We start from the raw sequence: 12,672 nt of genomic DNA, 5'->3' as shown, positions 1-12,672 counted from the left end.
TGGAGCTAATAAATGGTAAACTTTTAAATTCAGTAAACTCTTTTTGGGGCACATTATTTAAGTGATTTATTCAAATTTACTTACTAAATTGTAAAAACAAAGAGACAAATTTGTCATGGTCTTACCTAAAGTGACAAGAGTCATAAGAAATACTTGTACACCAGATCCAACGAGGACAGACAGTAGCATCCCCTTCCTAGGTGGTCGAAAAACATCACCATGGACCAATTTCCAACCAAATTCTTCTTGGGCGTCGTCACCAGAATCAATCTGCAGATAATTAACAAATAAAAACGAAATATACCACGGGGACCTACAGAATCTTCTGAGGGGAGGGGCATCATTTTTTTCAAACTAACATATATTCTTAACACCCCAATACAAGTTAAACTTGAATCTAAATATAACAAAATAAAAGCACAATGAGCAAGATGGTGGAGCGTTCGACTAAGGATGATTATAAAGTACATTTTAAGCCCCCCTTATGCTTAAATTTCACAGGCTTTTCTGAGGAGGGGGGTTATTTACAACAGCCTTGGGGAAATCCCTTACTGATGTATCATATGCAAAGTGAGTACTAAGGCACTATTCATAATGCCTGGACAATCTGAAAAATGACAGGTAAGAATATTCCCATTACAAATAATAATAATTATTGACAAGGAGGAGCTATTATAAATACCTCCTTAAATAATAATCCACCATGACAACCATACCTCTAGCCAACCTTGGTCAGAATGAAAATAATTATATATAAATATACAGATTTGCAGAACAAATTTGGTTTAATTACAGACCGAATTACACATGTCCTTTGTTAATTTGGTTATTCAAAGCTTTTTGCATCTATTATTTGCAAAAATGGAAAATCTCCTTTTTTTCTAAAATTCTCAAAAGCTAGTGTGCTAGACAAGGGGACTTAAATCTTAAGCCGTAACATCTTCGTCATAACACTTTAACGGTTCCAGTGTCGCAGAATTACTACTACCTCTCCACTTGAATGTCAAAATGACCATCACCATTGAGTCTTGCGATTATAGCTTCAAAATACGTGTCCATTTAATGGTGTACCAGTACTATAAGGTCGTGTCCCATACCCCCATAATCTGTCTCCAAGTCCAAAAAGGGGATGTATACTTCCAGTTTAGAAATCCTGCTCTAGAGGCTCAAAAACACCATTAACCAGAAATGTTTATTTCCAAGACTAGGGCGTCTTCCCCTTTTCTAAAGAATTTTAACGATTGTTTCTGCTTTTCAAAAGAATTTCATTTTTTTTTTAACCAGGAAGGATCATAACCCTCTGTTTCAATGATGTGCTCAATTAACATGTAATTAATTTCTTTCCCTTAATGTATGGTTTTATAATGTTTCATTAGACAAAAAAGAATAGTAGATCTTTTCACTATTGTTAGTATTACCTGTTCAGATAACCATTCACTCTTTATTCCCCTCATGAATTTTATGTTTCCAACAAGTCCTTTCTTATGATCTCTTCCCAGCCCATTTGTTCTTAATTTAAGCAACTCAGTCTTTCTAATATTAATTTCCAAACCTATTCTTGCACATTGAACTCTCAAATTATTAGTATAATGCCCATCAAAATATTACATGCAAATGGGGATGAAACACAGCCCTACTTAACGCCTCCTTTTACGCCAACCCAACTATTGACATCGCTTTCTACCTCTGCAATTATATCGTTCTCGAGAATAGAACGAATCCCTTTAACGTACTTATCTTGTATACAATATAAGGATAATACCTTCATTAAAACTTTTCTATCAGCCGAGTCAAATGCCTATCATAATCTCGAAAAATATAAAATCATAATCTAGAAAAATAAGCTGATAATTCAGAAACTTCCCAGTTATTAACCTTACCATGAAAATATGGTCAAGACGCGTTCTCTTCCTAAAACCCGGTTATTCATCTCTCAAAATTGTATCTACAAAATTTCATAGTCTAATAAGCATAATCATGCTAAACAATTTACTTTCTACCAAAATCACTACAATGCCTCTACATTTTCTTCATTAACTCTTACCATATAAAGTTGGCCTAAATCTCTATGTACTTCTCCTTTATCAAACATTGTTATTGTAATTTTCAGCGTCTTATCTCTAAAGACATTTACTATTTTATCGGCAGAGTAAGTAATTAAGATACTATGCTATCACCATAGAAAAATGTACAAGCGACAAGATCTTTAGTTATAATCATCACATGGAATTTCGTATAAAGTAAATATCCTTATTTGGATACTATTTCAATTCAAACTGACTTTTCTTTTGCCAAGGATGAATTGGATGATGTGGAATTAATAAATAGGGATATCTGTAAGCTTAAATTTATCCCAATAAAAACCATACAAAAAAGAGGAACAAATATAACGACTTTTCTTTAGTGGACGACGATGAATCGATGAATTGGATGACATGAAGTTAATCAATAGGGATAGTTGTAAGCTTCAATTCATCTGAATAAAAGCTACAAAAAAAAAAAAAAAAAAAAAAAAAAAAAAAAAAAAAAAAAAACGACAAGAGACACGAGTCCATATAGATAGAAAAAAGAATAGAGGCCAGATTCTCCTAGATTTCGTGGTTTTATTTTGCTGATATCTCGGTGTCACGCCAATTTTTAAAATTGAAGAATGGATTAAACAGCCAAAAGTAGCGAGAATCTGACTCCTCTTTTTTCTATCAGTACACAAGAATCAAACCTGGTTGTATCTGGCAATATCTTTGTGGAGTGTTCTCAAAAGGATCATGGCAACCATTCCAGACAAGAACAAAACAATGACCAAGGAATTTAAAATGGAGAACCACTGAATGTTCGAATTTGGCATTGAATCAAGTAAGTAATCCCATCTTGAGCTCCATTTTGTCTCTGTCTCCTAAAGAAAAAAAGAAAATTTGACTTAAAAATAAATTAATGATAGCATCCGAAGAGTACTGGCTTAATATTTGCCAATACACGCCTGGTGCAGCAATGTTCAAACTATATGGTGAGTTCATGAACGTACAACCAGAGACGTGGTTCTTGCTTGTCTCCTGGATCCCAGATAAAACCATCGACCCCTAAACACAGAGTCAGGCATTGGAAGAAACCAAATTAGCAACTGCAAAAAAGGAGGAGGAAAACCAAAATGAAGGAGAGTCGGCACAGCAAATTCACTGTTTGATAATATACTTCCACCTTCAACAAGTGAGGAAGAAGAGTCAGCAGATAATATAAATCAGGAACTGGGAAGGTACATGAGTAAGGCTGTGACTGATAGGAAAAAAGCTGTCCGTCACAGTGGTGGTGAAGTAACAGCAGTCGTTTCAAGAGACTGGCACAACTTGCTTGGAAGTATTTCTGCTGTCCATCCTCTTCTGTCCCAAGCGAAAAGCACAGTTGGGAGTATTTATGGTGACAAACTAAGGTCTCTGAAAGACAAAAATGCTGAAAAGTTGTACTTTCTGCATTACAACTTGCCCCAGTTGGACTTATTAAGCACTGCCAAGACTAGAACTTTATTTTATTTGATTGTTTTTCTATAGCTTTTCTAAATAAATCTTTTTTGTATTATTTGGAATCCGCAGTGAATTATTGAGGCTGTTCTTTGGTGTGTAATATACCAGGGAGAAGCATGTAAGCATGAATATGGACAGAGAATGCAGAGTTTAGGAAACTTTAGGTAGTTTTTTTCCGGAGGGGAATTTATCGACAAACTATATCGGTATCCTATCGGTGGGCTACCCATATCAGACCCCATAAATCCATATCGGTCAAACCCTAGTTATCACTGTTCTATATAACCTAATTGCTGGACAAAAAGTTATTAATCCTAAGCATAATTAATCATCTAAAAAATTGACGTCATCATGTCATCACGGATTTTGACTTAATACGATTTTGTAAACCTGCACTGCCAATGGCTGAAAAACGGGCTGCACTGCCGATGGCTTAAAAATGGCCGCACTGCCAATGGCGAACTACTGGCTTACAATACACTCTTCGATATACTTGTAGAATTACAAGACCGTCTGCAACAATTATTGTTCTGAAATGGCTTGCCTGTTGACGATTTATTTTAAAAACCTGTTGCAGCACAGTGGATTGATACTCTGCTTGGCAATATGGGGCCCAGGGTTTGATCCCCACTGCAGTATTTCCAAGATTGTTTGTACAGGTGTATTGTCTTGAAGTATGGTCCAGCCTCCCAAAAGTTACTAGTCTGACAACTTCTAGCTTATCTCTAAATAAATAAAAGAAATTCTTATCAAGTTACGTGTTCTTTGAAACAAATTGGGTAACAAAATAACATTAAAATCCGAACACCACGTCACCAATCATTCTCATTTTCACTTATCCTCAATTTTGCAAGGTTATCAAGTTTTAAGAAATCCTAGAGTTTGTCCAAAGAATTTCAGGGTGGCAAACATCCTAATTTTTAATATTATTACTACGCAAGGGACACAGAGGAAAAGAAATCTTGCTTACATATAAGAGGCCTTAGCACGTTTAAACTAGCTTAAGACATTGTTGATGAATGTTGTTTATGCTCCTTCCCCCTTTTGAGGAGAGGAAGGAGGAGCAAGAGATCCTTTTTTTATTCCGAGGAAGTTTGTTAGCAATTGAACTGCGTTTAATGGGTTCATATTTTGTCCAATGTGTGGAAATGGTGATTCAATAATTTTTTGGTTTCTGTAAGAAGCTGAAAGGACAGACAGGGGGAAATGTTTTAAGGATAGTATGAGAGGGAGGAGTAGATGGATGTCATATTCAGGAAAAAAAAAGAAATGATGATGACAACAAAGATTCCGAACATACAAATGACAAACTTCTGGTGTTGTAATGTGCTTGATAGTTCAAATCCTGGTGAAACTTCTGAGGAAGTGTATTAGCAAATAAGTGTGGGTTTTAATGTTTATTTTTGTTTTGTTAACTTTATATTAAGATAATTTTTTAACCCTTATTGTTAAATAGAAAACAAATAGCTATAGAATCCAGTTTGCATCTATCCAACATTTCTCATTGCAAATTCCCTCACTGGTGCTTCAAAACATCATGACAAAAGGAACTATTCACCTAATACCGGATGAAATAAATGGTGGATGATCCTTGTAGATGAATTTGCAGTATTTTTATCATTCGATGACGACCACAGACTCACCATATACCAATGACACCCTCCTCGCATTGTAATGTGCTCGAAAGCCAAAACCCTGGTATTAATTAAAAAGAACCTTATTGATTGATTATCTAATCACTTTAAAATTATCTCTATTTAGCTTCACAAAATTATTAAATATACAGAACACAAGTAAAATTTTCAATAAATCATACGATATCACTGGTAAGATGTTACGAAATGTTAATAAAATCTTACGAAATCGTAAGCATAAAAAAAAATCGTATTCGTAAGAAGAAACAATTTAGCGAATAATCTTTTATACTTGCCCTTGGAAATATATAAATATTTCAAAGCAGGTACAGTCCAGGAATGCCCGAAAACAACGACGCTCACGGCGCTGTTGAAGTTTCAGAAATAGTTCTTTATGTATTTCTTCGTTACAGAGCTCATCAAAATCAACGAAATTACAAAACAAGCAAATTACACGGAAATTATGAGAGATTATTAAGAAAATGACAAAGAAAATGATATTTGGGAGAATCGGGGTACAGTCCCAGAAATAAACAATTAAACACAAAATGTTACCTGAAATTTGTAAGAGTAAGTATAGGTGATGGCAATTTTTCCTTGAGGTTTTCCAGGGATTCTCAAATATTCGTTAGTATCACACTTTCCGTCGGCTGTGTGTTTGATTGAACGTGGCTCAACTTTGATCGCTTAAAGAAAAAGCAAGCATTACAATATACTATTATCACATAGAATGAGAATTACTACGGTAGCTATCACAAAAAGCATTACTATTTGGCCTTCACAAATAAAATGGTGATGCTACCCCTAGTATTACCCTGCTGCAAGTCAAGATTCAAAAAGCTAAGTAACTCCTCGGAAACCAAAGAGAATTAGTGTATACACTGAGCTCTACCTCAACAGAATAAGTGGTTTCGTACATAATTTAATCAGACAAGCCATAGGTCTTTAACAAGGAAGATTCTCTAAAAAGTGGAAAACCCTTATAGAATGTCCAAGTACTAAGTTTTTTTTTCATTTCGTCCTAAAATCACACCCCCAATATGCAACGTTCTCTGCTTTGAACCCTCCAATCTTAATTATATCTGATACCCCCTCTAAGATTCTGACACATTCGCACCAGTGACGTAGCGCAGATACATTCCAGAACGAGGGGAATGGATGGAATTTGAAGTGGCGAGGGAAGTTTGCGGGGGATGAACTTTCCAGGGAAATTTTACAATGAGGAAATTTGTCACAATTCCTACACGAAGTTCTATTTATTTCTCTTACGTTTTCTTTTTACCGACTCAATATTACCTGTGGACATGTTTAGGGAAACTGCCTGGGGGAAAGTTTCACCAGGTTGGAATTGTCTAAAGGATCTACCTGTAGGAGTGTGTGTGTGTGTGGGGGGGGGTGTGGATGGGGTTCCATACAAGAAATTTTCCAGAGGGATTTTCCGCGCTAGAAATTTTCAATGGAGAAGTTGCTGCGGGAGCAAATTTTCACTGGGGGGGGGGGGCAGATTTCCGGGAAAAATTTTCCATGGAAGGGGTTTTCCGGCACGATCTGAAAAACAATGAGAAATTAAATTATTTTTTCAAATGAAAGCGTGTTAAGAATAGCTTTGCAGGCGGAATCGTCCGCAAGAAATTTTCAGGGAGAATGGAATTGTCCGGCGAGAATTTTTATGGCGGCGGATGGGGGGGGGGGGGTTACGTGGGAGAAACTTTCCATGCAGGGATTTTGCGTGGGGGGACGGCAATTTTCCATTAAGGACTTCCATTAAGGACTGGATTTCCTGGCATTATTTAAAAAAAACAATGAGAAATTAAATAAAAAATACAACACTTTTTTCAACTGAAAGTAAGGGACAACATTAAAACTTAGAACAAACAGAATTTATTACGTGCATAAAGGGGAGTTGCCGACTCCTCAATACCTTGCTCTTTTGCTCTTTACGCTAAAGTTTGAATTTATATCACAATTCTCTAGGAACGACTTATGAAACACAAGGGCCATTTAATTAGAACAACAAGAAGCTTTTTTAAAAGCACTAACAGACTTGGCGTAAAAAACGAAGCATTGAGGGGACCCCTTTAATATGTGGAACATGAATTTTGATGTTGCTCCTTACTTTCAATTGAAAAAAAACTTTCTTTTATTATTATTCAATCATCAAATAAAATTTGTATGCATCCAGACTATGTAGACATCCAGTATTGAGATATAATTTGTTTTGAAAAGATGCAGTATTTAGTAATACAACACATACCCGGCCAGAAGGGAGTGAAAGAATTCCCCTTCCTGAAGGACCTTAAATGGAGACTTCCCCTAGAAAAGATGTCTTGAGTTCCAGTGACAGTGTAATAACCCGCACATTTGGGCCTCAATTTACTTTTAAGACTTAGCCAAATATCCCCCACAAAATCCTCATAACCCCTTCAAGCTTTAACAGCGAGAACTAAAGTAAACTAAAAATACCAATGAAAACTAGTAGAAGAGGAATGCTTCGTATAAATTTTTTTCAATCTCATCGACAGAACTAGAAACGAAGGGATGAGTTTGGTTAGATTTACATGTAAATGATTGTTTGTTAGGAGAAGGAGCCAATAAGGAGCCTAGAAGATTAAAATCTTACCGACGACTCTTCCTCCTCCTTCGCCAAGGTCAATGCCCCAGGGCTCACTTTTACCAGAATGATATTTGATTGTCAAATCTATATGGTTGTACACAAAATACGAATCTTTCTGGTCGAAATTGGAAGTCTGTAAAAACACACTTGACTTTAGTTTCTTATTCTCATCATTGAGTATAGTTGTAAAGAGTGTTCACAAAGTCTGGATACACACAAATTGTGATATTTTATTTATCTACGTTATTTTTCATTCCCAGATCGAATGATGGGTCTGTCTAAAGAAGAAAGAATTGGGTTCGTACTTTTGAGTGGCGAGGGAAATTTCCGGTGTAGGAACTTTCCAGGGGAATTGGGCCAGATTTCCTAAACGAAGTTCTATTTATTTCTCTTACTTTCTCTTTTTGCCGATTCAGTTTTACCTGTGGACATGCTAAGGGTAATTGTCAAGAGGAATAGAATAATTGTCCGGGGTGAATTTTTCTGGCGGGGAGGGGGGGGGGCGTGGTAGGAACTTTCCATGGAAGGATTTTGCGTGTGGGAGGCAATTTTCCATTGAGAAGGAGCTGGATTTCCCGGCATTATTTAAAAAACAACGACAAATTAAATAATTTTTTTCAGCTGAAAGTAAGGGACAACATTAAAACTTAAAACAAACAGAAATTATTACGTGCATAAGAGGGGTTGCCAACTCCTCAATACCTTGCTCTTTTGCTCTTTACGCTAAAGTTTGAATTCATATCACAATTCTCTAGGAACGACTTATGAAACACAAGGGTCATTTAATTAGAACAATAAGAAGCTTTTTTAAAAGCACTAAAAGGCTTGAGCGTGAAAAGCTAAGCATTGAGGAGGGGATAGCCCCTTTCATATATGGAATAATTTTTGTTTGTTTTAAGTTTCAATGTGGCTCCTTAGTTTCAGTTGAAAAAAACTTGTTTTTTATTTATTTAATCATCAAACAAAATTTGTGTGTATCCAAACTGTGTGGACACCCTGTAGAATCAGAAAAAAAAAGTAATCTGGGAAGTCCAAAGAATCTAAAGCTACAAATCAAAAATGTGACACGCCATTTTCACTATTCCAAAAGGTTTAAATAAACTCTATGGACTGGCTTAATATCTTGTTCATAAAAATTTAATTTATAAGCTTCGACATAATTTCTGTAAAAAAATGAACCACTCGAGAGGTCAAATTAAACAAGCCTACTTTTTTTTATGAATGAATGAATTTTATTAATAACCTGTCTTACAATCAACAGAAAAAGACAGAGCACAAACAAGAAAAGAAAGGAAAAGCAAAAACTGGCAAGAAAAACAAATACAAACAGAAAGAACTATATAATAACATATCTATTTGAGTTATGTTTATACTTAAATAGTCTATATTCCACGAGATTTTAGCGCTGAAGTGCTTCATTGGCTCGTAACTTATTACAATCCAAACGGTATACTTAAGAATAAGGATCAGTTCTGGCAAATGGAAAAAGGCGCTGTCATCAAACATTACAAATTCCGTTTGGAAATCAACCAAATAATGTGGAATTGGTCAACCTGACTGTCAATTTAACAAAGTCCATAGGCCTATTACTTGGCTCTTAAACGTTTAACTGTTTTTTTTATAAAATACAAAATCCACTAAGCCTTTCAGATGAGCCCTAAAACAGCTCGCTATGATGTTCTAGAGCACCGCTTGTAGTGAAGAAAAAAAAAGTACAAGAAGCAGCAAGAGAAACAAAGAGTATATGATACTGGAATGGTGAAATGGCGAAAAGAAGTGATGCTCCTTGTTGTTCAAGTTGTTTTTTTTTGGGGGGGGGAGGGGCTGTACGTTTCCTGTATGGGGTTTTCGACAACAACGATATAGATGGTGCAATTTTCATTTTGATTCGACACAGTTTTTGAGGTTTTCCAGGCTATCTTTAGAAATTCACACAAACTTGTCTTCGCAATAAACTTTTGCCATTAGAATTAATCGAAATAACAGTAAGGGTACCATTCCTGAATCAGCTTCAAATGGCAATTTTTTATCAACTGACAGTTTTTTTCTTCAAAAAGTATTTTAAATTTCGGTTACTATGAACTGAATTTCGTTCTTTACTACGTTGCAGCAAATCCCCAAAATTACATACGCTCATCTCTCCAAAAGGTCATAGACCCGTAAAATTTTGGTCTAAGATAAACTTGGCCCAAGACCTAACATTATAAATTGAACAGCCTGCTCTATCAAACAGTTCGTGGTAACGTAAGAAGGGACTCGGCTCAAAAGTAACCGAAACTCTAAAAAACAAAATTCTGATATCAATAGACATATCAGAAGAATCAGCTTATTATGCTGATTCAAAATATATAAGATTCATCAAGTTTGGTGTTTGTCCATCAAAAGTTACGAACCTGAGAAAATTTGCCTAATTTTAAAAAAGGGGAGGGGGCTTAAAAGTCAAGAAATCTTAGTGAAAATCACACCATCAGATTCAGCGTATCTGAGAACCCTACTGTAAAAGTTTCTAGCTCCTACATACAAAAATGTGGAATTTTGCATTTTTTGCCAGAAGAAAGATCACGGATCTTTCGAAAAAAGATAGTCCTAGAAGATCGGGAAAAGGTGCACTCGAACGGTATATAAAAGTTTTGGTACCCCTCTTTGTATGTGACCAAAAAGATTGAATGGCAATTAGCCACTCTCCCCAGCCCTCCTTTTCCCCAAAGTTGTCCGATCTTTGAAATTTGAGCCGAATTTTGAGTTATTTATTTTGTTTAGCAAAGTTAAAAGATCCAATAACTATGTCTTTTGTGGAACATGACCCCCACAGTCCGAGGAGAGAGGCTTGGAAGTTATAAATAGCCCATTATTTATGTATATTATTTGCTATTGGTAAGTATACAGAATCTGATGGTGCGATTTTCATAAAAATCCCTTGACTTTTTGAAGACGTTCTCCCCTTTTATAAAATCAGGCAAATTTTTTCAGGCTTATGGTTTCGACGGGTAGGGGAGACCGGCTATAACTGGGACACTAAACTTTTTAGTGTCTTATGTTCCGTAAAAAAATCTGAAAATCCAAATGAATAACTGCCATCTAGTAGCCCGCATGTGAGTGAAGTTTGGTCAAGATGACTGAAAGTTTTGTCAACAAATTTGAAAAAGTATGTTTTTATGGTTGTTTTGTAATTCTTTTCAGAATTTTCAATGCTTGGAAATCCATACTGTTTTCAGGTGATAGCGCATTCATCAACGTTTAGAAGATGCTAAGATTTTACAAGTTTACTAACGCTATCCTCGAGAAAAACCAATAAATCCAAAAACGTTGCCACCAGGGAGCCCTGGGACAACTGGTATATTGATAACTAGGACAATCGTGCGTTTTATTGAGATTGGCCTCAATATCGTAATTGAGCGTAAGCCATCAGCTAGAACGGAATCCGGGAAACTGCTCAGCCTTTGTCAAAGCAACTAATATCCCGTGATGGACTTATTGAGGGTTTTAGGATAATGTTGGAAGGAGTACCGATATAATTGTGGACGTTTCTCAGCTATTTGAAAATTTAGCTCAAACATTAAAGCCTATCCTGGAGCATGATGCTCAATGTTTGTATGTAGTTAAAGATATGGAACAGCTAGTATCTGCAGATATTACGACAAGGGGACGTTTGATGGCAGCAGTTTTAGCTGAGATAGCGAAGACAAAAGATAAGGAGACGGCAGCTCGTGGTTAGCATAATTACGGTCTTGCTTGGAAATATTTTGGAGCCAAAACTATTGATAGTGTAGAGCAACTTATTAGTTCGAAAAAATTGGGCTTCACGAAGGATTCACCTGGAAGCCTGTATCGCACCCTGAACGAAGAGATAATGCTAGTACAAAAAAAATGTGATACCAAGGAGTTTTAACACGTGATAAATTCCATAGTAAATAAAGAAGAGGTCAGAGAAAACATTTTTGTATTTTAGAACTTGTGAGCTTTTGAGAGGAACGATATTAAAAAATTTATAAGATATAATTTACAAGATAAGATTGACTGGGTATAATCTAAATTGTATGTTCACTTTGTCACCAATAAAATGTTGTTACCTGGAATCTTAGAGTTTTTCTTGAACCATATTGAACATATTAGGATCACGTACAAAATACATTAATAATAGTAAAATAATAAAGTAAATATATAAAAAATAAACACATTCCTTAAAGAAGTAAAATAATCGTAATCTGACATCTGTAATGGGCTTATTGAATGGGTGGCGTCAAATGCCGTTCTTGCCTGGGCGCTGACTCGTCTAGATTCATGCCTGCTCTTACTCAAGCCAAACTTTTAACATTAACTAGATAACGTTAGCATATCAACCCGAAAATTAGTTTCAAGTTTACTTGAAAATTGTTTTATGCGATGTCGATTAAGGAAAATATTTCTCCTTTTTATTCTCTCCCTTTCTCTCTCTCTCCTTCCTTTCCCCCTTTCTCCCCCCTCTCTCTCACTTATTCACTCTTTTTAATTATTTAGCTAACTCTTTCTGGGTATATTCTGCTTATTTTTCTACCATGGAAGAAATAAATCTGTGTATGAAGGGGTTAATCAATGCCTTGCTCTTTACGCTAAAGTTTCTCCCAATGACTGTTTCTCCCAATTTTTTAAGAACAGCTCCTGAAACTCATGGGCTGTTTATTTAGAATAGACAGTTTTTTTTTCAAAGTGCTAAGAACTTTAGCGTGAAGAGAAAGGTATTGAGGCGGGGCTAACCTCTTCATATACGGAATAATTTCCATTCGTTTTTAGTTTTAATGTTGCTCATTACTTCCAGTTAGAAAAAAACTGTTTTTCTTTATTTAATTAAATGTGGGACGCAAAAAATTGAAGGTCCCATCTGCTGCTTCCAGAGGTATTTTGTTTTCAATAACAACTAAATGAGAGAGAA

At 35.7% G+C, this 12,672-nt stretch overlaps 1 protein-coding gene across 1 annotated transcript in view; it reads right to left on the bottom strand.

Moving 5' to 3' along the window:
• The window catches only part of TM9SF2 (transmembrane 9 superfamily protein member 2), a 105,173-nt gene that overhangs the window by 35,056 nt on the left and 57,445 nt on the right, over positions 1-12,672 (bottom strand). Inside the window, exons 6-9 of the mRNA XM_089104254.1 lie at positions 7,770-7,896; positions 5,705-5,835; positions 2,720-2,893; positions 126-270 (exon numbers count right to left, since the gene is read on the bottom strand). Coding sequence (XP_088960380.1) covers positions 126-270; positions 2,720-2,893; positions 5,705-5,835; positions 7,770-7,896 — 577 coding nt within the window. The remainder of the gene's footprint in view (positions 1-125; positions 271-2,719; positions 2,894-5,704; positions 5,836-7,769; positions 7,897-12,672) is intronic.

The sequence above is a fragment of the Artemia sp. Qi Xiang Cuo genome, chromosome 18 (assembly GCF_049724085.1).
Source record: "Artemia sp. Qi Xiang Cuo chromosome 18, ASM4972408v1, whole genome shotgun sequence".
NCBI classification, from domain to species: domain Eukaryota; kingdom Metazoa; phylum Arthropoda; class Branchiopoda; order Anostraca; family Artemiidae; genus Artemia; species Artemia sp. Qi Xiang Cuo.
Note: the sequence above shows the minus strand (reverse complement) of the source record. Positions and strands in the feature narration are given on the sequence as shown.